Genomic DNA, 25685 nt, shown 5'->3' on the forward strand with positions numbered 1-25685 from the left:
CGAATCCATTAGATTTGAGAATACGGATCGGGTCGGGTCCTTTTAGGGAGATTTTGATGGTTTCTGGGCCGGGCCTAACTACACTGGATTTGATGACAATGTCGCCGGTATACTTATCGCGTCGATCACCCGACCCGTTCCTCTTAACCTTATATACTTCGGTGTTCTCCAAATCCGATCCAGTGATGCAAGCCCCATGGCGGAGGTCACCGAGGAAGGGGCGAGGGAGGCGGAGGCGAACCGCGATTGGTCGGAGCTGACCCCGGTGTGCCTGGCTAACGTGCTCCGCAGGCTGACCCTGGAGGGCCGGTGGAAGGGGGCGATGCTTGTGTGCCGCTCGTGGCTCGCCGCGGCGCGGGACCCGTCCCTCTTCGCTGCCGTGGACCTCGAGCCCGCGTTCGAATCCGCCGGATCCGGCCCCGCCGATGCCGCCGAGTGGTGGACCCCGGCGTTCCAGCGGCGCGTTGACGCCATGCTCCGATCCGCCGCGGTGTGGGCGGAGGGGTCGCTCCGAGAAATCCGAGTTCGTCACTGTTCTGATGAGGCCCTCTGCTTCGCTGCCGAGAGGTAATATGCTTCGATCCCATGTATTTTTTCTCGTTAAGGTTCTATTATGTTCTAAGATTAGAATTTTGTGCTAATTGATGCAAATATAATTCTTTGATCCATTTTGCATAATATTGGTGTTTTTGTTTATATATAATTAGTGATTTGGTGGCGATAGGATAAGAGTTCTTTTGTTAGGGATGAGAAATAAGTTACCATCTACAAGTATGTTTACTTGAATTTGTTCATCATCCTTCATGCTTCTCCTACTTGGATCCATCAACTCCACTTTTCCCTCTTTAATCCTCTACCTCAATCCTTGGTCTTCTTCATTCATCTATAAAACTCTACGACTTCTTTGTTTCAGTCTATATCCTGCATATCATGGTCCCCATTTCCCATATTATCATGTCAACAATTATGGATCATCCAACCAACTTTTAGGTCTTAACCACTCGGACCATTCGTGGGTTTCATTCAAGTAACTCATTTCCATATCAGAAATCCATTAGGTCCCAGTCGGGCACTGTATATTGAGTCCTCTGAGCTTCATATTGATTCCACAATGATTATTTTCTCCTCGCCGCAATACAAATATGGAATCTTGTGTTGGAGCAAACACCTGTTATCAAAGTACTTGATGTTTGTCTAAAGCGGAGATTTGATCAGCACAGGGCTTGTTTAGACTTAAACCAATGGTAAACACGTTACCTTAAGAGAGGACCGGTGCATAAGTTGTGATCATTATGGAACAACAAAAATAAGTAGCACAATGCAGATATATATGAGAAAGAGTGTCAGAACAATGAGAAAATAGGTTGAGAAAGAAAATAGAAGAAGGGTAGTTTGTGTTGGCCTGCCTTTTAGGCTTTGTGGATTCAGTTTGTTAGCCTGCCTGAGTTGCAGACTTGCAGCCCTATGCATGAATGATCTTTGCAAGTTTAACCTGTCACTATGTCAAAACTGTGGATGAAAAACATGAAGTGTCTCTCTTATGATGCATGCATGGGCCAATTGTGTTCAGAAGGAACAATGACTTGCTGAACTATCTTGTAATTCACTGATAAATATGGGCATAATTGTATCTATTATGTTGCTTTGAATAAGTGCATTTTTTGTTTAAATTTGTGGGGTAATTACAGATTATCCACTTCTTAGGCCAGTTCACACTAACCTTTGCTTTTCACTCATATCATTACATCATCTAAAAAGGATCAATATATGCATGTCTGCAACAATGACAATTTTCTGAGAACTCATAGAAGAGGATAATGGCATGAGTGAAAATAAAATGAAGGTACATTCAGGTGTCCAAATTGATATTTTCAAAACACAAGTAGCTAAAATGTAAAAGTGGATTAAACAAAGGTAAATAACCTGCAATTATTCTAGTTTTACTGATGTCGGATGTCTTCCTTGCATTCTTATGTGCATATATGCTAAAGTATCACCCCATTTTTTATAACATAATGCCAAAAGGTCTTTTTGGCCGTTAAGTGAAACCAGAATGTTTTTGTTTTCTCTTTTGAACCAAAAGTTGCTATTAATTTTTGTAATCAACTATATTTTTAGGTCATTGAATTTGCAAACCCTGTCAATAAGGAGTAGCCAGAGTGTAACTGATAGATCAATGTTCAAGATTGCAACTTGCTGCCCCTTGCTTGGTGAATTAGACATAAGCAATTGTTATGAAATTTCTTACAAGTCGCTTGAGATGATTGGACAGAACTGTGCTAATCTGAAAATTCTCAAAAGGAACCTGTTGAACTGGCTTGACCCTTCACAGCATTCTGGTATAGTTCCAGATGAGTATTTAAGAGCCTGTCCTCAAGATGGAGACAGGGAGGCTATGACAATTGGCAGGTTCATGCCAAAGCTGAAGCATGTTGAACTCCGCTTTTCCAAACTATCTGTTAGTGGTCTCATTTCAGTGTCAGAGGGTTGTGGAGATCTGGAATTCTTGGATCTCTTTGGGTGTGCTAATTTAACGAGCAGAGGGATAGAGCAAGCTTCCACCAATCTGAAGAATCTTAAGACACTCATAAGACCCAACTTCTACATCCCAAGATCCATGTTCCATACAGAGAGATATGGGCATTGGAGGTTGTATGATGAAAGGTTTCAGACCAATGTTTTCCAAATATGATCACGGGCTCTGTTCTCATTGCTCTCTCCTATATGTATTATAGTGGTGTTTCTCCTATTAAGGGTTATGGAATCATTATAAGGGATATTATGTACTCTGTTGTTCTTTGTTGTGCAAAAGCTTGTTATCAGAGTCACTTGTGTCAGTTATACCACTGGAAACATTTGATTAATGCCAAGTTCCCGTTATCATTGCTTGTCTTCGATGATAGAACATCTTTCTCCCCTCATGAAAGGTACGAGGTTCATTCCCTTTTTGCAATTTGTGCATTGTCCGATCATTCTTCCTCATGAAAGACCTATGGGCCTTAAGTAGGGTTTAATAGATCTTACAACCTTCTTATAGGACATCCTGTGCTTATGTGATCCTTGAAGCCTATGTTGTGGGTGATGCCTTCCATTTGAAGGGCTGCAGCGTATTGCTCTGGTGGACTAGTTGATCCCAGGAGCCAACAGGGAGGTATGACCTTTCAGTAACTTTGAGAGATGCAACCAAAACTAGGTTTTCCTCAATGCATCAGTTTCTGAAAGCTATTGCATGCTTGTGAATTAGCATATTACTCATGAATGACATAGATCATCTTACAAAAAAAATCTATAGCAATTGATTCAATATGATGAATTGTCCTCTTTGAATCTGTCATTTTAGGTTGATAAATCAATACGATGCTCTTTGAATGTACCCCAGCGGAAAAAAAATAGAGTTGACTCTATTTGGGATATTGGATCCATACAATTTCGCTCCACAGATGTCTGATTCAGACCAACAAATTGATACGTGAGTTATCGATACATGTAGTGATTGATTCGGGACTTCTACATATAGTATAATTTGAATTAATTGTTGATCCAACGGCTGCTGTAGATTATGGGCTCATGCGCCTCTGCATGAATAGGGGGCTAATTACATATTATCCTTAGATCACTTTAGCATCTAGATTTATAAACTTAAAAAATTTATATCGAAATCCCTATAATTATAAAAATAAAATATTTAATCTTATTTATTCTAACGTCGTTGACTTTATCGATAAAAGATACTGTATGTGATGTTATGTGTATAAATAATATGAAAACGATAACTAGCAAGGTAATTTTAATGGTGGTTGTAGACGGTGGTGTTGTGGTGGTGGTTGACCTTACCTATGTTGATCCAAGTATTAACGACGAGGATGAAAAGGAGGCAGAGCGAGTGAGACATCTACGTTGGCGTCGGAGGAGAAAGATGAGGCAAGTGAGGCTACCACTATGATGTCATGCTTAAATCCTCGGACAGTCACTTAGTCTAGTGGCACAGAAGATTCGAGGAAGGGAGCGGTGGGCAGCAAGAGGGAGAGAGAGGTTGCGAGCGACCTCGACGAAGAGGCATGTCTGTTTCGAGCCCTCGAGCTTTAGTCGGTGCATGAACGATGCGTATGGCCTGGCCACAATGTAGATGTCGGCCACACAAATGGTTGTCGACCTTCTTCTGGATCAACTCCACCTGCGATCGGAGGGGATCCAATCGAACAACAAGGATTGATCGTCACACAAAATGGCCAAAAGAGTACAGATCCGATCGTATCCATCACTGTCATCTTTCTAATACTCTCCCCCAAAACCCAAGTTGATTGAGCGGGAAGGAGAATGAGGCTTTGTTGTCTCTCTCATCGTCATATTTGTATTTTTCGAGCCTCCATTTTGTACGGTGATCAGTCCTCGTCGATTGGATCCTCTCCAATCGCGAGCAAAGTTGATCCGGAAGTAGGTTATCGACCATGCCACTATGGCTAGGGCGTACGCATCATTCACATGCTAACTAAAGCTCGATAGCTTGAAGCAAGCGTGCCTCTTCGTCGAGCTCACTCGCAACCTCTACCTCATCACCCACCACCCCTTTCTCGAATTTATTGTGCCATTGGATGAAGCTATCATCCAATGATTTGAGCATCGACCATCACGTGTTATCATGAACTACCACCATAATAGCTACCAATTGTGTCATTATTATCATAATTATTAAAATTATTTTTTTATTCATTATTTTGTGTCATTTATGTAGTGCGATATCTTCCATCAGTAAATCGATAATGTTAGGATAACTATAATTAAATATTTTATTTTTATAATTATAAAAATTTTAATATAATTTTTTTTAAATTTAGAAATTGACATGCTAAACATGTCTAACATAAGTGTTAATATGTAATTAACCCTGTTAGAGGATAGAGACCCCGGAGTCGACATGGCGTCCAAAACCCTAAAGACCGGAGTTAAGAGGAGCGTTAAGCTGCCGCAATCCGCTTCTGCATCCTCATTGTCTCTCTTTATGTAGTTTGCGATGAGGGCGGTGAGGGGATCCGTGGTCCGCTCGAAGCACATCTCTCTCGCGAAGGCCTCCGCCGTTCTCTCCCGCTTCGCCGCAAACGAGAATGCCGCCCGCCCGGATGTCGCCGCCTACGTCCGCTGCGCCTCCGCTGCCTTTGACGAGCTCGTCGGCTTCTGTCACGAGATCCGAGCCGCCAGCAAGCGCTCCGAGCTTGAGAAGTCGTTGATGGAGGAGGAGGGGGACGAGGAGCGGAACAAGAAAAGGAGGAGGAGGAGGGGCAGAGATGAGCAAGTCGATGGAGAGGTCGTGGAAGACGCCGATTTGGTGGATCGATATGGTAATCGTTGTGGAGGCGTAGGTGACTCTGGTAGCGACGTGGAGAGGAAGAAAAAGAAGGCTAGAAACGAAGCCAATGGTGAAGAAAGAAGCAAGCTTTCAAAAGAAGAATTAGGGCAACTAAAGGATAAAAAAGAACAGTATAATAAGAGAAAGAAGAACAAATATTAGAACAGAAGATTGGCAAAGATGCAAGCTTTAAGAACTGGAGTTGGTTCATCATCCATTCCAACAAATTTGGGGCTTCATGGGAGTTGCCTCCTAATCTTTCAAAAGAAGGAATTGGACTCCTCACTTGGAGCTCTGGCTCAGTACATCTACAACTGCAATCTTGGAGTAGAAGCAGATCTATAAAAGGTTCCCTTTTTTTGAGGTAAGTTCGTTGTTTAGAGAAAGTGCTGACATAAAATTTTGACTTACAATGTGCATCTTAGGATGTGATTATGATCACAACATTGTTTTCTTACTGCAACCCATATTATATTCCATCTTGAATTAGACATTGACTTCAGATGCTCGTTGCTTGATGCATGTATCATATGCTTGCTGGCTCTGTTTGTGTGTGTGTCTATGTAGTATCTGATTGTTTAAAGTGTTTGAGCTTATTTGTATGTTTAAATCCTTAGTATGTCTGAGCTTATTTGTATCAGCGAGTGACATGTACCAATCTGTTCCAAGGATCTCCTTGTTGGATGGCTGTGAACCGTTGTTGTAGCAGCCAAGATGTTATAGACAAAACATTTAGTAGTTTAGTTACGTTGGCTTTCCATATACCATGGTGTTATAGACAAAATACTATCTCTTGGACTGGTTAGCCTGTAACTTAATTTTTGATAGACCAATCAAACCAATAGTAAGAATCTCCATGTCACTACCATTCCTAGAACTGTCTTTAGCGAACATAAGAAGTGTCTAATAGTAGGAGGGAACTTTGGCAGAACTTTTCTATTTTGTTTTGATGGCCATCAAGGTAATATGATACTAAAAAGAAACCCTAATGTTTGTTTCTAGTCAAAAAGTGTCTACTACTTGCCTCTTTTGCAGCAGTTGGAAACTGGAATTTGTCCGACACAAGTGCTGGAATAAGCACAACTCTAGTGTTTATTATCAAAGCAAGATACAGAAATTAACGATCGGAGAATCCAATCAGAAGGAAGGAAGAAACCCTCAAAGCAAGATGTGGAAATCAAATGTCCTGATGATGGGGAAGGAGATACTCTGTGTGTCACATGGCAGACGGGGATGGAGATATGAAGTGAGGAATGCTCGGAGAGGAAGCACAACTGGATGTCGCATTCTTGAGAGAGAATTGGATGGATAGAAGGGAAGAAAACCTCTCGGACAAGACGGAGAAATCAAATGTCGTTGAGATGGGGGAAGGAGATCTCCATGGTACAATATGGGAGATAATGTTGAAGATCCGATCCGACGAGACTCGGAGAGAGAATTTGATTAGAAATACTAAGGGAGTTCAGACTTGTAGGCAATCTAATGACATGTCATCTATCTCGTCAACCCAACACATCAACCAAATAGTCGCCCAATAGTGATGTTGACATTGGAAATCCACGATGTCAGCCACCAACCATTATAATTGTGACGTTGTTTACAGGTGGCATCCAACCAATTCAGTTGCAATCTCACCCAAACATATCCCTAGTGTTACCGTTGAGTCAGGAGGTGCAATCTTAGGAGAAGGAGCCAACTGCATTCAAGCCCTCCTTATGGTCCACTTTGTCACAAGGCATCAGAGAAGAGCCAATTAACGGGAGTTCCTACCCATTCATTTTATAACATCCTACTCCTAATTTCACCCATACACATGATTAAAATAGGATATCTTATTTTTATTTTTATTACTGTCATCAATAGGAGTGCAGTCGAAATTAGACAATCTTAAAATTAAAACATGCTGATAGAGTTTCTCCTGTATATAGTATTTTTGACACATGTACATAATTATAACATTTAATCAAAGGAAAACACAAATATAATATGCTCAAAATTTATACATACAAAATGCTCATAGGTCATCGTCCATATTTGCATTAGCATGAGCTTGCACGTGCTCACTTCCCTGCCCAATCACTTGAGAGGGGTATTATGCAAAATAGGTTTTATAGTGAGTAATAACTCGGTAAGTATAAGACTTTATCATTTTATTTATGTGATCATGTATCATATCATATATATCATATTTTAAAATCATCAACATAAGATAATTAACAGTAAACACCTTAGCAAGCATAATCCTACAATATAATATATACAAAATAAAGAAGTAAAATTTTACGTCGAAATGATTCAAAATGCTTATATGTCATTGTAGGAAACGTAGCAAATTCATCGACTTCTATATTCCAAATCATAATATATACATGCACTTTCACACCACACGTTATCATAATATATACGATCACTCCTGCACAATACATCATAATATATATGTGCATTCTTACGTTGCATGTCATAATATATACGTGCACTTTTATATTGCATATTATAATATATACATGTACTCCCACATCACATATCATAATATATATGTATACTCCTACACCGTACGTTATAAATATACATGTACTCTCACACCCTACATCATAATATATACGTGCACTATTATATCGCATGTCATAGTATATATGTTCATTGCATGTTATAATATATTCGTATACTATCACATTGCACGTCATCGTATATACATGCATGCAAGATATTTTTATCATAATTTATATTTTTCTGTTTATAATATATAAATTTATTTATATTTAGCTTATGATAATCATATTATTCAAAAGATGCTTTCCAAAATACATAATGAATACGATTATTTATATGATCATTATTTTACAATGAATTAAACTCATACTCGATTGAACTCAAAAATAAAAATGTCAATGAAAGATCATATCTCTTAATGATCAAGTGTATTAAGGAGTAACACACTTAGCAAATTGAGAGGGTTATGAGATGCCTTAATTAAGAACCCTATCTCTTGAATTATATATTTATAATAATTCATAAAAAAAAATTTGATAAAATATCTTAATAAATAAAATATACTTAACCTAGAAATTCATCTAGATTCCACTAATAATTTTTTTAATAATTTATTTTATAATCAAATGAACTAGTTATTATCACTTAAGTCATCGCACAATTCTATAAAAAAATTTTATTTTACTATTTTAGCTTATCAAATGATCTTAAATTATTATGAATTTTGTATGAAATTAGGAGACATATAAAACTATATATATATATATATATATATATATATATATATATATATATTAATTTTCAGCTTAAAACAAAATCATTTGAAGACTAAACGAGCCTCCTAATTCACTGTCAATACTTATTATGTTCTACTGAAACTGGGTTACGATTATCTGAACTGGTACTTAATTTCAGATCTCAAAGAATTCTTAGGGAACCTTTTAAAATATATCAAAAGGTTACGGTCTAATCATAAACCCAAGAAGATTAATTTAGTTCGAATAAAATCTCTTAGATTAAAGTATCTCAAATTGAGGCTATAATAATTTTATACAACAATCTTATATTAAAGCCATGCTAGAGACTTTAGAATCATAAGAGATTCATACTAAATATATCTAAAATTTAAAAATAAATTTGAAATCTGTTCCACTTGTAACCACAATATCCGATGATTTGACGTATGGGTAATGACTAGCTATTTCGCATAACTACCCCTCACATTGATTCTAAAATTAATACGTTATAGCAATTCCTAACACCAAACCATCTGAGTCGAACAACTGAAAAAAAGTGGCAAGTCAGTCTCCGCTGCGTACCAGGAGGTGAGGAAGCAAAACATCCAACGAACCAGATGGATGCTGCATTAGAGAGAGAGAGAGAGAAAGAGGCACAGCCGTTTTGGGGCATCAGGGCAGGTAGTCTTGCCCTGTTCTAAAGCCGTTGCAGGTAATTAGAATTAAATAAGCTTGACCACGATGAGCACGAATCTCACCGTCACCATCCCGATTAAACAAAGCCTACTTCACCATCGACCTTTTACATCAGGGGTGTCGAGTCTGCATCAAACCCATCGAGGAGACAGCAGCAATAAACTTAGCTGTGCCGCCATTTTGGCTGACGTTGACGGGTTTGCTGTTCACAACACACGCAGCTCAAATAAATTTCAATTTAGTTCAACCATATGACGGGGAATAGGCCAAGATGAAACCAGCAACCAAAATGGACATGAAGAATGTAACTCGTATGGAAGAATAGATATTGTTGAATTTTTATCACCAAAGATTAAATGTTCAGAACGAATTTAATAAATAGAAGTGCCCCCTCTGAGTTCGCCACTACAGCCTCTCTCTCTCTCTCTCTCTCTCTCTCCATTCAAAGTACAGTTCTCTCAAACGGTAAGTTCGGTATCAAGTCATTAACCCTTGAAATAGGTTCAATTAGGTGATCAGAGAAGCGTGAAAGACCTTCCCATCATTCAAGTGTCTTGGTTTCAACAGAGATCCATGTGGCATTCAAGAGATAAAATGTTGGCATATGCCAAATCCCTAAGCATAATGCAATCAGTTACTTGTAAGCAATAGTGAACAAACAACTGATTAAAGAGATATTATAGATATTGCTGAAATAGACGTGAAGCATGTCAAGCATAGAATGTCTGTTATTGTCCAGAAACACTGACACTGACATAAAATTATTTTTCACTTAAGATATATATCAGGATCTGGATGATTCATGGAGCATTCTACTTTTGATAGCAGTGAAAAGAGTTACTAAGTTGATCATGCTTAATGAAAGCTGTGTAAGTAAAATTAGCAAAGTACCTTCAATCTTCATCACCAGCATGTTCCAATAAATAGTTTGCTGCCAACTGCTCATTCTTGTCGCAAGCTAGGAATGCTTCGATCACGCGTGCTCGGTCAAATCCCATTGCTTCAAGCTGAACAATGTGGTTGGAGGAGATTAAAAGACCATAACATAGCAGTGCGTGTAGATATTAAAGAGGACAAAACAACATACTCGTCGGATTGCCTCCTGTTCCTCAGCTGTCACATTTATGGTATGCGGCATCTCACCTTGATCAGCCTGATCAAACATGTCCCTGAAAATTTTAAATACGTAAACATTTGGGACTTTAAGATATGAGGGATGAATTTGAGAATCAGAAAAACATATACAAGAACAAGTCGTTAATCCTGCAGTGGGTTCCACAAATTGCAACATTCTGGACAGAATAAGACTTTAACAAAGAAAGCTACAAAAATATGCAGATGCAAAGATGGTTACAAACATGGCTAAGGAGTCAAATCCTCATGACAAGTGGATTAGCAATACATAGAATTGTTTCATTAATATTGTGAAGCAGACAGTTGCAAGCAGACTAATACATAGAATTGTTTACTAGTCTCGATAGGTTATTCAATATATATTCTTTTCTTTTGTGTACTTGATTGGCTCGGACTTCCCAACCTCAATTGAGTTTAGAATTTGCTGTAATTTCCAAGTACCATAGGGTCATTACACTCAACTATAACATTCCCCCAAACCTCATGTCCACCCCAATGTATTAAGCATAAGAGTGCCTTAGCAAATACATCACAACAACTATGATAATCAGACAAAATAAACCATAGGGTCATTGGATAGAAGCACCCTAATCATAGGGTGCCTTGGCAAAGTAAAACCATCTTCATAGGGTCATTGGATAGAAGCATAGGGCTTGAGGAAAGCACCCTAATCCTAGGGTGCCTTAGCAAAGGGTCATTGGATAGAAGCACCCTAATCATAAGGTGCCTTAGCATAGGGTCATTGGATAGAAGCACCCTAATCATAGGGTGCCTTAGCAAAGTAAAACCATCTTCATAGGGTGCCTTAGCATAGGGTCATTGGATAGAAGCACCCTAATCAGACAACGTAAAACCATCTTCATCAAAGGGCTTGAGGAAAGCAGCATACTCTAATTTACCGAGTTCCTACAGATGAAAAAGGGAAAGTCTAATTTTAAACAATATCTACTCTACATACAGCTGTATAAAGTATTATCTAACCATTTTGCAAAAAATACTTCCGCCTCTTAGGAGGGGAATAATATAGATGCCTCAAATTTTACCTAACAACAGATACATCAGGTCTTCTTTTTACCTCCAAATCATCCTCATATTCATCTTCCAACTCAGTCTCCCTATTTCGTTTTGCCAGGCACCAGATCACCTGCATCTCAACCAACAGCAAAACCACCATCACCACCAAGAAAAGGAACCCAACACAGTTAAGACACAATCTCAACATCCACTAGAGGCACACTCCATGACCATTGCCTTCATAGAACAGCTACTCCCCTCCAACACAATCATGATCTCCACCTCCATCACAACTAATGACCTTGCTTATCCCACATTCACATTTCCCCTATTTCACTCCCATTCCATTACTGCAGGCTTCTTCCATGTTTTCACTAATCCATTCTAATCCACTTAGGCAAAATCCATTCATCACCCCAATCTTCTACATGATCCTTCTCATCAGATACAAAACTACAAACTAGAATTCAAGAATAAATAGAAAAAGGTAGGAAAAGATGGTAGAAAGAAGGGTGGATGGTTTGAATTTATGTGGTTTTACAGCAGTGGGAACTGGGAAAAGGTTGGATACATTAATATCAAAAGCAATGGGAGGGTGAACGATGGATGAAGCCTCTCTATAATCTTAGAGCAAGCAGGCCACTGAACTCATTATGTGTTACTCAAAGAGGATATGGAACAACAATAATATGACAGATGAGACAAGAAAAAAGGTTGTTACACAGAGCATGACAATACAACTAAAAGTTTAAAATAACTAGTGGCAGCTCATATATCCAGTAGACTCTGGAATTAGCCGATGCCTCAAACGACACAACAGAGACTTGTAGTGCTGTTTAGCACCAATCGCCAGATATCTATCAGATAGAAATTTAGGGTATTAAAAACAAAGCACTTCAATAATCATAGTTTGCATTATTAACGGAGACTTGTAGTGCTGTTTAGCACCATAGCCAGATATCTATCAGATAGAAATTTAGGGTATTAAAAACAAAGCACTTCAATAATCATAGTTTGCATTATAATAACTCACCCTTCAAACCCTTCAATAGGTTCATTTATTAACTGAAGAAACTCTGCATGATGCTCTTGTATCAATCTTAAAAGTTGAGGATTTTGCTTGCTTAGTTCCTGAAGCATTGGCTGCAAGAAAGCAATGGTTTTAAAAGACGTTACATTTTTTACGCAAATTTAACCTCAGATGAGAGAGTACTGACCTGCAAAATCTGTGGATTTGCTTGAACCATTGCCCGCAGAGCTAAGAACTACAATAACAGTTAGACGTCTTAAAATGGTGATTTGAAAACTCTAAACCATCTAGAGCTTTATAAGTTCCGAGTTTAATCCACTGGCAAAGCTCCTTTTGATCCAGTAATTATGTCCAATCATTTATAGGTACATATGCAGCTTCATTGAGTTGGTTTTATCACCTAACTGATAGCTAACATGGTCTTATTATGCTGAATTTTACAACATGTAATTCTTCCAGTTTGCAGCAGAACTAACATGCATTGCATTAATAGTGAGTCAGTTCTAATTGATTCAGAACTTTTCTGACTAAAGAAAGAAAAACTACAGATATAGAAGTCAGCAATTCAACCCTTGCAAAAATAAAGAATATAGTGATTGCAGTCATGAGAATCAAAGATAAAAAATCAACAATAGAGGTAACCAAATCATATAGAGTGGCTTGCCATATGGATAATTGTAATCATCAGGAACAACAGCTTATTACTGCAGAAACACTAGTGATGGTTGTGGTAGGTACAGTAAATTTAAAAATATTAGGGTTTAATTAAACTGACTCAATTTCCCGATTGGAAATATCTAATGAAGAGTATCATTCAGATCAAAGATAATTAGATTCATTTTTACCATCGTTCAACATGACATGCTAATACTACAATTTGTTTCCTAAATAAAATTACTGCTTAAACTGGAACATAGCAGTTCAATTTGTACTTAGCATTTTTCCTTGGACAATTTAAATTGGAAAAACACTACCTGCAAAATTGCAATTTACAAGGACAACCTGAAATCTAGTACACTTCGGAAACTTTCAAAATGTCATAATGTTTTGTGCTCCAGAGCATGTGATAATATTTCCTTCCACAGCTAGGCTAGCAAGTTCCTTTTGAAAGTTAAAACCCACTATCAAACATAACTGAAAGATAGCAATTAGTATAAAGGAGGATTAGACATGTGAAAAAGGACTGAAATATCTTTCAGACTTCAGATTAACATACCTGTTGGTTATTTCTCAGGAAGTCGAGAGATCCACCACCAGTACCCACTCCAGTATTAATATTGCCCTGTTAGAGTTAAACAGTGGGTTTTTAAGTGCCACATAAAACAAACAATAACAACCGTACTGAGGTGTAATGCTGAACCTGTGGAAACATATTCAAAGGAGAGGAATTTGGTGCACCAGAGGGATGACCTGGAGTAGCTAAATCAGTTGAATCAGCCCCTTGAGAAAATGCCTGAGATGAAGGGAAAGGATCAACTGGAACTGCAATTTCTGCTGTTGCTGGGATACCCTGATGTAAAAATATAAAAACTGTCAATGATATCATAGTTTTTTCCTTTTTTGCCAGTTTTACTGTTGAGGATATATCAACTGCCTACAGAATACAAGTATTCCACAGCACGCTCTGGGTTGTTGTAAGCAACACGAAGTGCAAGCAAAACTGTCTCTCTATCCCAGTTACCACCACCCATCTCCATCAATTGACCAACCATCTGCTCAAGATTACTCCCCTCAATTAAATTAGATGCAGCTTGACCATAGGCGTCAGCAGATGCCCTGAAAAACATGACTCCTAGTTACTTTTCCAAGTGGAACAGAGTTATCAGCAGATGTTACTGCAAATAAAGGCTTTGTAGATGACTAGATGTTCAAGAATCATGGAAGGGAAATTTACATGAAAATTTCTGCTTTTACTGAACCATAAAAGTTTAAAAACAAGATTTCCATTTCAAAATAGATGATAGAAGTCTGCTAATATAAATTAAAGGACCAGCCAAAAGTAGCTTGCTTTGAACTCGTAGTCTAATATATATGCAAATAAGCTGTTTATACAGCATCACATTGCAAGAAAACTTTGTAACTCACTATAGTAAAAATCGAAACATCATACAAGGGTGTTCCCAATTAGTTGGCCACTAACTAACATCTTCATCCAAACCTAGAAATATGCATCCATCATGTTCAACTTAAGTTTTGGACTCATTTAGAATTGGTTATCAAATTGATGACCAAACTCCCAAGATAGTGCCAGATTCCAAGAAAGTTCAGGTAAAAGTTAGGGTTATCTTAGTGCATAAAAGTCTCGGTTATCTCAATAATTTTTTGAGAAACACACCAAGTTGCGTGATTGTTTCTACTAACATCAATTGCCATAATTGTCATTTTTGGGTATTGCATAAATCATAATTGATGCACCAAAAGAACAAACCAAGGTCTTAAAAGCATGGATGAAGGCAATCAACAGTGTTGGCTTACTTGTGGTATTTAAAAGCAGATGCAGTTCAACAAAATTAGTACATAATTAAGCAATGATAGTTGTTTCATGGCACAAAGGCCTAAGCTGATATTTCTTTGATATGGAATAGTGTCAGCCATCAAAATTTAATTTAGCCATACATCAAGATCATTGGCATGAGTCAACATGGAATGCTCCTATACCTTTCTAGTGCAGTATGTTTTGGCATGTCTTGATCGACAACAAGCCTAAGTTATTAATAGCAAAATATATGTCACATCCACCTAAAAAGATTATAAAATATCATTATTGTAATTTAGGTTCTAACTTAAACTTATAGAATAACATTAATTTAAAACTTATTTTAGGCGATAATTCAAAAACAAAAAGGTTTAAATAATGAATGCCATATTCAGAGACCATACATGACAGCACCAAGATAATAGTAACCACCGTTAAAGCAATATTGTTGAGAAGAATATATAACACATGTATATGATCATATTTTCAGGAAAGGGTGGAACAATTATGTAGGATAGATTTCATGTATGCAACACCACTGCATACTGAGGCCAAACAAACTTATGGAATGGTCATACAACCACATGTACATGGCCACCAGACTGCATTTCAGAGCATCGAGCACATAATACCTACCACTAATTTTTACACATAATATATAGGTCCTGGCCAAAAAATACACAAAACAGAATGTGGACAGAAAGATAGAAGATGATATTTACACTTGCAATTCTAATGGATATGTCAGTTCAAAATTTGATCACTCGTTCTAAGGCTAAGAATCCTCTCATTGCACTATCCCAATGATTACCTCCCACACATTAGCTTTGCTACTCCAATGACCTGGCTTAACTTTTACCATTAAGAAATTTGATCAATTATTTTAAGGCTAGTAGGATTCTCTCTCTCTAATGGTGTCCTCCATGTTGGTTTTGCTTTTCTTGAGACCATATTTGCACATGTAGGACTGCACCATCAGCCTTGCTAGCGCAGACCTTACAACCATAGGCAATAAAAGAAGACATCTCTTATTTAGGTCATGTTGCAATTGAGATCGTTGTTCATATTGTGATGTCTAGATGTTTGACCTCCTGGACAAAAACAGATCTTTCTGGTACTCACATGCTACAATTAAGTTATTTCACTTGTTTGTTCTTTTTTCTCCTGTTCCTAACAAGAACCCATCCAATTGGCATAACACTTCACATTTCGTGATCAAAGGGTTAGATATCAAATTATTTCTTCTAGTTGGGATGCATCTAAATTTAGCAGAATTTAAGGTCAACCTTATCTATTTATTTGCATCAAGAAATACGACCTTCCTTTAAGTTTGAGAAGTAGATCATAAACCATCACATATAAATAATATAAAGAGAAAGAAGCAAAGATACCAAAAGTAAACTATGAATTAATAGAAATACTGGGCAGTTCTTGAGTTCAAGCTTAAGTATGTTTTCTGGATTTCAAGCATGCATTGACATAAAACTGTCAATACACTTTTACATCTAAAAAGGATGGCTGAGTAAATATGGCTCCCACAAATGTGGGTAAGAAGGTCAAACGACATAAACTCACCCCTGCAAGTAGAGAGGCTCCCATGACTTGAATTGTGGTCATTCACATCATGGAGGATATACCTTAACATGGCATTAATGGTAAATTTCATGACAGCTTCTTAAGAAAAATTAATGATGAAGGCATACTATAAACCTCGACAAAACTTTTTTTATGAATTCATGTTGGTATGTCTCATGCGTTCATGTCTTAAATACAACTTAAGTATTTTCACAGATCATGCTCCAAAAAGATTTTGACTCAAACTAAGGAATATAAGAGGCTGCAAAAATTGTCATGATCCTTTTTTTAAGGTAAAGAACAAGATCTATGACCCTACTGGTTGACCACTTGTTGGTTGATTCATTAAATGACAACTAGATGGTGGAGACAACAGATGCAAAGGCTGAAGACATTACAAATTGGTAAGACTATACTATTAGAAGATGCAGAAGTTGCTCATAACATAATTGAAATGCATCAGAGCAAGCATTTTAGCCTTCACTAACATTAAATGGAAAACCTTTGTCTCCTTGAAAAAAAGAACTTGTACTTTGCAAGCCAAGAAGCCAAGCAATTTAAGAAGCCATCATCATTTAATGTGTCGTCAAAACATGAGCTAGTCTTTCCTTTAAGGTTAACTAATTAACCATAATGAGTTGGCGGATAACACTTCGAAAGGATATTTCATCTACAAAGGCTCCTTAAAGAAAGCACAATAATTAATAAACTCAAAGAGACTTATGCCTTTCCTGGAACTGCACTTTGACAATGAGTGGTAAAAAAAAAATAGTCAAACACAAACAAACTCTAAAGTCATACTAATGAATTTGAATTAATGTGCTATGTATACATTATAGAATGACAAGCAAATACTAATTGTATACAGAACTCAAACTCCAAGTTGGATCCTTAAGAACCAGTTGAAGAAAACTAATTGTGGCCCTGGAACAAGAAGAAACTCGGACCGACACAGATGATACACCAATGTTGTGGGACATATTCTTAAGAAGGGGAAAAGGTGTCACACAGTGGACTTACAGAATTTGTGATGGAGCTTCTACTGAAATTCGAGGTGGAACTTGTGCAGGAACTTGCGATGGAGTTTGTGCTGAAACTTGAGCTGGAACTTGCACTGGAACTTGAGCTGGAGGTTCCTTGGGAGCAGGATGCTGGACTGCAGAAGTTGTTGGAGGCTAAATACAAAAACTTGGTCAGAAAAGACTATGTGCTAATTCTTTCAGGAACAAAAAATGTATGTAATACAAGTACTACCTGTGCAGATGAAGACCCACTGGAGCCTGCAGCTTTACTCTGAAAAATAATGAAGCAATTAAGTGCATTAAATACAACAAAAAAGAAACATAAATGCAGCAAGTCCAAAAAATAGTACTAGTGTGCCAAATACAAGGCATGATGACAACAAAATTAAACCACTTGTTGAGAGATGGAATGTATACTTAATAGCCAATCTGAAGTAAGAAAGTTATTAAAGACAAAAAAAGAAAAAGAGAGGAATTACAGCAGGAAGAATAAGAAGAATTGCAACTATAATACAGTAAAATATAAAAAATCTCCAACTTTAAATAGATAAGTTGTTAAGAAGAGCAAGAAAAATGAGACTATAACATGTCATTCAAACACATTGTTCACAAAAATGTAGAAGAAAATAATGTGCATTTTAATGTAATAAACTATTTTACATATTTAACTGGATCTTGAAAATTAGTCAAATTTTATGTGACATATAATACTCATTTTTCTGTAAAATCCGAAAATTTATAGGACTTACCCCATGGGTTTACTAAGTGTAAATGAATGAAAAGGTGAAAAGTTTTGTTTATTCTTGTCCATAAAACCAATTCCTATAGTAACTCTCTGCCATGTCTTAGATCTCCAATCAATTTCATAACTATAAACTGAAACATCTGTACAACAAACAGAACATCTAGAGAGATAAAATGTTAGAGATAAAATGTTTAGTAACTGTGCCTTGGAATATATCTGAGAAGTGTAAGTTATCAAATATTCGCTTGATCTTGACTTGCATATCAAAATTACAGAATGACTCTATGCGAAAACAAAGAATTTTTTTATGAAGCAATTCACATAATTCTGAATCACATGCAGAAATATTACCAGTTGGCAGTAACCCACTTTAAAAGAAGACTTTTGTTACCACAAGAAATAAAAACAGACTATGAATGTCACAGCGCAGATAGTTACACTTGTTACAGGAACTTCTACTAATTGACAGACATAACAATGACCTGCATAGTTGTATTGTGATTAGAAATCATGCCATCTGATGTTTGATGTTTTCAGAGAAGATGGAAGCAACCAATGTACTGATCATGAAACAACCAATGACAAAACAGACAAGGAGAAAATATTGTGTAAGCTAAGTAGTATATGGTTACCAATCTTGAAACCTTTCTTTCAGCAAATAGCAAGTGGCAAGAATGCTTGTATAGATATTCTACTGAATGAAATCTAGAACAACAACATTTTTCAAGTTTCTCACTTCGTTTGGAATTTGCTAGTAACATGCTATCCTCACAATACAAGTACATTTTGGTTTAATACAAGGTTAAATCTGTAAAATTTCTAGTTACAACATAACAGCCAAACTAATTTTGGATTGCTATTGCAAGCTAAACAATAGAAAACTATTTATTGAATTCAAATATTGCCTGTAACATATATACCTTGCTAAGCATGACTACAAGGAAACCATCTTCATTAACTTTGTTCTCTTCCAATGTGGTTTCATCTTTTAAAACTTTTCCATTATGAATCAGCAATTGTTGCCCCCACGGATAGCTGTCTTTTCCTTGTTCTTGCTCAATGTTTTTCTTCACAGCAATAATCTGGTACATAAAGGAAAATGTTCATCAGCAAACTGTTATACAACAATAGCACTGAACAGCTAAAAGAACTAATCATCCTCAACAAACATTACATGTTAATTGATGTGTAAGGTCTATATCAACAGTTTCTCCAAACAGTCTTAACTAAGAGTTATTTTTATCCTTTTCTTTTTTCAGATCATCCAACAATCAGTGACCAGTTGATAGCTCAACAAGAAAACAAAGAGAAAAAATAAAGTGGGTTCCATCGCAGATCTTATTCATTGCACAAAGAACGCACATAAAATTGTTAGAATGCAAAACCTCATAACCATAATAAAATAAATGTTTGCATGTAGTTCCTGATAAAACACAGATGTTGAGAAACCTATGTGTTTCCATATAGAAGACATCAATTTGATTAACTAATGAGCTTTTATAAGCTACTAACGGACACTGAGCACACGCACAAACAACTTTAATACTCCAGAGATGTTCCCCCATTTTCTCTGGATATTCAATATCCTTAACCAATGGTTTGTATACGATAATTATAAGTTAAGAAAACAGACAAAGAGGTTTAACAACATGTGCCAATAAAGCTCAGGTCCTATAAGCACTCAACACGAAGGAAAAAAACAGAAGTTGGGGAGAGGCCGAAAAACCACCCCAACTGCTAATCAATATAGAAATCTACCGATTGACACACATCCGCATTAGCATTAAAAGTTCAGGAAATAGATCAAATAGTAATCGAGAAAAGTATATCCTAGCAAAAAGAAATTGATTAAAAAGGACATGAAGGTAGAAAGGATAGTACATATTCCATCCCTCAAAATCTGAAACAGGAGGAACAGAAAAGACAATAAGACCAAAAACTAAGGAACGCCCGTCCCGGGGAAGAACCGACGAAGTCGATGTTCCGGTGGGCTCGGGATTGTACCGTGTCGTTGGACTGAACCCGGATCACGAAGTGGGTGCCCTTCAGCGTCTTCACCGTCAGCTTCATCGCGATCGAAACCCTTCGTTCCCCGTCTCCTAAGACCCCAAATCTTTCTCCTCTTCTCGAAAGCGGGCGAGCGACAATGGGAGACGAGCGGAACCCTAACTGAAGGAAGAACGATATATAATAAGAGAAGAAAAAAAAGGAAGTCGGAAATAATGTACCGACCCGTCGATGCAACTTCCTGACCTGGCACTCTGTCCGATCTAAAGATACTGACGGACCCATACGTCAGTCAAATGAAAATGAAGGTAATGTCGTGAGTAACGATTTGTGAGTAGAAAACGTATTCCTTCTTGTCTTCTTCGGCGGGCTGTAACGTGGGTGGAATAGTAACGTAAAGTCCAATTTTCATAGACCATACATTTTGGATTGTAAGTTAGAGGTTCAAACTAACCTTAACAGCTTATAATTAATATTCTTATGATGATAAGACTCTTATGTATTAAGTATTTTTAATTTTGCTGTTGCAACTCAAACTAACTAACTATTGTTATTATTAATCAAGACAGGTTAATTTAAATTATTTGAATGAATATTAACAAAAAAATATTAATATATACTTAAAAATATAGATTTAGTAATGATGTAATGTATACACTTATAAAAGATTGACGAATCAATATTTTTAGTTATAGCGTGCTAGATTCACTTAACAAAGATGAAGGTTTCAAAATAATACACTAACTAATTTAGATAGCAAAAAATTTTATTAAACTATCACAAGATACTATATTTAAAATCAATATCCATTTTTTTTGTCATTAAGCTCTATATAAAAAATTCCCATTTTATAATGCACATGATGGAATAAATTTTTTTTTTTAGCTTTATTCATTATCCTTGAAATTTTTGTCCATAAAGGAGAAGAACAAGGTCAAGACAAGAAGATATCCCACCATGAATTTGCCCCCATTTTGAAGTAGAAAATCTAAAACTGGTACCAATCTAAAATTAGTACAATTAGAGTTGATTCTTAGTGCTCATGTTAGGAAGCACCATCTTATTGACAAAAGATGAACAACTTTTTCAATATTGTGATGGTTTGTGGATATATTTAAGACACCAAGTTGGAGAAATAGAATGGGTAGAATCTGTGGTGAGTTTTGTGGTGCAAACAAGCGTGTGTGTGTGTGTATATAATGAGAACTGTCAAGAGTTTTCATTGGAAAAAAATGATTGCAATTATATAAACAAAATGGCAGGAGAAACAGGTTCACCAAACAACAAACAAAAATAGAATACACTCCATAGTTCCTTTCCTTTCTACCAATGTTACACAAAAATCACATCTTGTGAAAAAAATATTGTTCGACTCGAAAGGATGTCATAGTTGTGATGAAAAATTTAAATACTGATCAAACTAATAGATACTGATCCATATTCACTGGATATTTACCAAATTCTAATTGCAGAAATGGATTGATCATTGGTAGATGTATAGAAAAAAATGCATATGAATTAGTTTCCAATACCTGTGGGATCAGAAAATGCCATAAAAGATGTATCTAAAACAAAAGAAACTTGATTGACTTCATCTAAACATGCCACTTAAGAAAGATTGACACAAGCTGTTATCTCCCTAGATGAGTTGACTACCCAACAAGATCAGCATAGTTTGATGAAAAAGCCACATTTAATAAAAATAAATGAGTAGGTTAAAATCATGACATTCAAATCAAGGCGATACCATAAAGGAATATGACAGCAGCAATTTTTTTTGGGGGTCTAATTCGCATTGAAGAACAAAAGAATCAAAATTCAAGGGCACTTGTGACAAAATAGCTAAGCAAAAGTCATCTGACAATTCAATATTTCCATATTGATCACTGATTATATTTACTTAGAAATGATTACTAAAATTCCGAATTCAGTAACCAATATCAATTTTTTATCCCATCATGTGCATCAAACAAGTGGGCAAATGATCCTCCAAATATAGATATCTGGAGAATTTGCTAATTTATCACCATGTAGTAACATAATTGACAAAAAGCACAAACTTGATATCAGCAACCGATTGCTCCAGGAAAGATTATCGCAACATTCTGTACATCCAGTAATCAGCTCTTGCATCCATTACTAGGTAGTCAGAAAAGTGAGGATGGATAATATGGTATGAAGAAGAATGTCGTAGAGGAGTCACTTTTCCTAATAGAGATGTATATCTTATACAGGGAATGCCATGTAAAATTCATATAGACAGAAGCAAAGTAGGTGCAAATTGTCAACAGGAAATATCTTTGAGATGCAAGTGGAGATCCTGAATTCTCAGAGGATACCACAGCCTACAATCTGTAAGTCAGCGAACACATGACATAGAACATAAGGGCTTCGATTAAGGTACAAAATATAGTAGTTTAGCTGAAAGTACAAAGGCATGGCACAATCTTGAAGTGGCTTCCCAAGGCATATCTTATTTTTGCACAAACAGCTGGAGGCAATATAAAGATGCAACCCAAAAGGCATGCAATTTCAAGCCACAGACAAATCCGTTGCAATTGAACAGAAAAGTCAAACATGAGATTACTAAGAAGATTACGCCCAATATAAATAAACATAGGTCTTCAGGATATGTATAATCTGGCTAATTCAAACTCGCAAAAGTTCTTGGTTTATGTGGCATAAGATAAAGAAAGGTAGACTGATCTTGAATTCTAGGTCAACAGATGGAAATGGATCAACAATTTGATCTCCTATTGGATCTGAAACGAAGTTTGCACAAGGTTTTCTACATAGTTATTCAAGCAACAAAGCTTGGAGATCAGAAATGTTGAGTGTTTTTCTACATAATCTAAGTGTAGAATGAACCTTGAGTCATCAACCAAAATCAGAAAATAAAACGGGAGAAAAGGAAGATAAATTAGGACTTATAATACTTTTTCTCCTCTAGTATCTACATAAACTGGTGAAACATCCCAATGAGCAGAAGAACAGAAAATTGATATGGGAAGGCCTTGACAACTTTCTTGAGTATAGTCTAAGAGAGGCTACCATAGCTTCCACCTGAAGACTAAAGAGGCCATCACACTGCAACAAGATTAGTTACAATCGAAACAGTTCAGCTATATGGCATAAGCAAACCACAAAATACTGTAAGCATATTGCATGTCATTTCTTGGAACAAAAACCTCAAATTGAAATGATTTACCTAGTAAAGCAATTTATGGAGAACATAGTCCTAATCCAGGAGAGAAGCACAATGCCTGACGAATGTTACTGCTAATTTACCTCGATGTATAATCTTAAGGTACTTTTATTGCGTTGGATTAAAACGTCTACAAACTCCTCCAGAAAATCAACTTAGCATAATTGAAATAGTGTGGTGGAAAAAACATGAACAACATCAAGCAAATAGGAACACACTTTTCTGTGGCTGCGCCAATTCATCTGTTACCTAACCGCTTGATTGAATGTGTACAGATCAAAAACCTCTACAACAATTTGAACACAAAAACCTTCATAAAAAATCCTCATAAGAATACTCCTAGAGATACTTTGATAAATACCAAGAGCCACTTTTTGTTTACATGTATACAAGAAGAAAATATGTGAGCAAACTCATAAAAATCTGTCATAGGTTTAGGCAGCAGCAAATCAGATAGCAGAATGATCAGTTTAAAAAAAGTTGCAGACGGAAGAGCCAAACTAAGTTCACCCCTAATGTGTGATTCATGCATCAGTGAAGATATTAAGTTACCTACAGCATCAGCTGGTGAAGTTGAATATTTACCTGAACTTTCTTGCAAATACAATTCTCGCTAGACTCAACCACCAATTTTCCATATTTATTTTTTTATTGATCTAACACATGCAAGTAACAACAACACTGTAACAGCTTAAGTCTATTTTATAGAACAAGTAAATCAATATAATATCGATGGACATAGGTCAGTACTTAGTGTTGAATAGACTTGTCCTATAAGCAAATTGATGGTCATGACTACAACACTGATTCAAGTAATAATGCAACTGAACACTAGTTGATGGCTAATGGTCGATGACGTTATCCACATACCACTTGTACGTATCCGCCAGCCCCTGGCGGAGCGGGATCTTCGCCTCCCACCCCATTCCAGCCAGCTTCGAGCTGTCCATCAGCTTCCTTGGCGTCCCATCGGGCTTCGTCGAGTCCCACACGAGGTCCCCTTCGAAACCAACTACTTCCTTCACCATCTCCGCAAGCCCCTTTATTGTCACCTCCTTCCCGCTCCCCACATTGACGTGCTCCAACCCCGAGTACCGGTCCATCAGGAAGATCACCGCGTCGGCGAGGTCATCCACGTGGAGGAACTCCCTCAGAGGCGAACCCGTGCCCCAGACGACCACCTCCTTGGCGCCGGAGATCTTGGCCTTGTGGAAGCGCCGGATCAGGGCCGGAAGGACATGGGAGTTCTCCGGGTGGAAGTTGTCGTGGGGGCCGTAGAGGTTGGTCGGCATGGCGGAGATGGCGTCGAGGCAGTGCTGGATCCGGTAGGCCTGGCACATCTTGATGCCGGAAATCTTGGCGACCGCGTACCACTCGTTGGTAGGCTCGAGGGGGCCGGAAAGAAGGGCGGATTCTGGGATGGGCTGAGGGGCGAGCTTGGGGTAGATGCAGGAGGAGCCGAGGAAGAGGAGCTTGCGGACAGCGCCGCCAGCACAGCGGAGGGCGGCGTCGATGATGTTAGTCTGGATCTGAAGGTTGACGGAGATGAAGTCGGCGGGGTAGGTGGAGTTCGCGTGGATGCCGCCGACCTTGGCGGCGGCGACGATGACGTAGCGGGGGCGCTCGGCGGCGAAGAAGGCCTCCACGTCGGCCTGTCGGGTGAGGTCGAGCTCGGAGTGGGTGCGCAGGAGGAGGTTGGTGAAGCCGAGAGCGAGGAGCTTGCGGTGGATGGCCGAACCGACGAGGCCGCGGTGGCCGGCGATAAACACCTTTACCGCCGTATCGGAGAGGAACGAGCCGATCACCTCCGTGGCCTCGGATTCGACTGCACCCATCTCGCTGATCCGGGAGAATGGGAGACGGAGGAGATCGCCGGATCCTTGTCGTGGCGGTGCTGCGGGGAGGAGATCGTAGGAAGAACTGCCAGTAATAAATGGGGAAACTAGAAATGGGGAGGGCCATGCGAGCAGCACGTGACCATACATACCTATGCATACAAGGTGGATCGGGCCCAATTTAAAGATCCGAATGCGATTTGGTTTGCATCTTGCGGGTGAACTCGTGTTATCTGAAGATCCGATTGTGAGATCCGAATTCATTTGCGTCCTGCAAGGTCAGTTCCTGCCACGTGGCTCTCTCCCGACCTTTCTTAACTTGACGAGACCCGAGGATATCCCAACTCGAAGCGATTGAGATACTATCACCGCCCC

The 25685-nt window shown here is 37.9% G+C and overlaps 4 protein-coding genes across 6 annotated transcripts; 2 read left to right on the forward strand and 2 right to left on the reverse strand.

The window, feature by feature from the left end:
* The first annotated feature begins 156 nt into the window (after positions 1 to 156).
* On the forward strand, positions 157 to 2895 carry LOC103983181 (F-box protein SKIP1). Of its 2 annotated transcripts, none has more exons than XM_065148619.1 (2): positions 157 to 567; positions 2302 to 2895. In XM_065148619.1, the coding sequence occupies exons 1-2, from the start codon at positions 197 to 199 to the stop codon at positions 2690 to 2692; spliced, it is 762 nt and encodes a 253-aa protein (XP_065004691.1). In that variant the 5' UTR covers positions 157 to 196; the 3' UTR covers positions 2693 to 2895. The 2 variants fall into 2 exon arrangements, with proteins under 2 accessions (XP_065004691.1, XP_009398647.2); XM_009400372.3 differs by having other exon boundaries at positions 159 to 567; positions 2119 to 2895.
* A 1989-nt stretch (positions 2896 to 4884) lies between these two features.
* LOC103983180 (uncharacterized) lies at positions 4885 to 5888 on the forward strand. The gene has a single exon (XM_009400371.3). The coding sequence runs from the start codon at positions 5012 to 5014 to the stop codon at positions 5504 to 5506; it is 495 nt and encodes a 164-aa protein (XP_009398646.2). The 5' UTR covers positions 4885 to 5011; the 3' UTR covers positions 5507 to 5888.
* A 3693-nt stretch (positions 5889 to 9581) lies between these two features.
* On the reverse strand, positions 9582 to 20427 carry LOC135636999 (ubiquitin receptor RAD23b-like). Its single transcript, XM_065149294.1, has 12 exons — positions 20268 to 20427; positions 19184 to 19345; positions 17751 to 17789; positions 17517 to 17671; positions 14044 to 14221; positions 13806 to 13955; positions 13662 to 13727; positions 12633 to 12680; positions 12449 to 12558; positions 10355 to 10436; positions 10159 to 10274; positions 9582 to 9882 (listed from the first exon to the last, which is right to left on the reverse strand). Exons 1-11 carry the CDS (start codon positions 20331 to 20333, stop codon positions 10161 to 10163), a joined length of 1170 nt encoding a protein of 389 aa, XP_065005366.1. The 5' UTR covers positions 20334 to 20427; the 3' UTR covers positions 9582 to 9882; positions 10159 to 10160.
* Positions 20428 to 23003: 2576 nt separating this feature from the next.
* On the reverse strand, positions 23004 to 25574 carry LOC135635592 (probable GDP-L-fucose synthase 1). Of its 2 annotated transcripts, XM_065146772.1 has the most exons (2): positions 24346 to 25574; positions 23004 to 23357 (listed from the first exon to the last, which is right to left on the reverse strand). In XM_065146772.1, the coding sequence occupies exons 1-2, from the start codon at positions 25572 to 25574 to the stop codon at positions 23318 to 23320; spliced, it is 1269 nt and encodes a 422-aa protein (XP_065002844.1). In that variant the 3' UTR covers positions 23004 to 23317. The 2 variants fall into 2 exon arrangements, with proteins under 2 accessions (XP_065002844.1, XP_065002845.1); XM_065146773.1 differs by lacking the exon at positions 23004 to 23357 and having other exon boundaries at positions 24160 to 25574.
* Between the last annotated feature and the right edge of the window lie 111 nt (positions 25575 to 25685).

This window comes from Musa acuminata, chromosome BXJ3-4, assembly GCF_036884655.1.
Source record: "Musa acuminata AAA Group cultivar baxijiao chromosome BXJ3-4, Cavendish_Baxijiao_AAA, whole genome shotgun sequence".
Taxonomy (NCBI): Eukaryota; Viridiplantae; Streptophyta; class Magnoliopsida; order Zingiberales; family Musaceae; genus Musa; species Musa acuminata.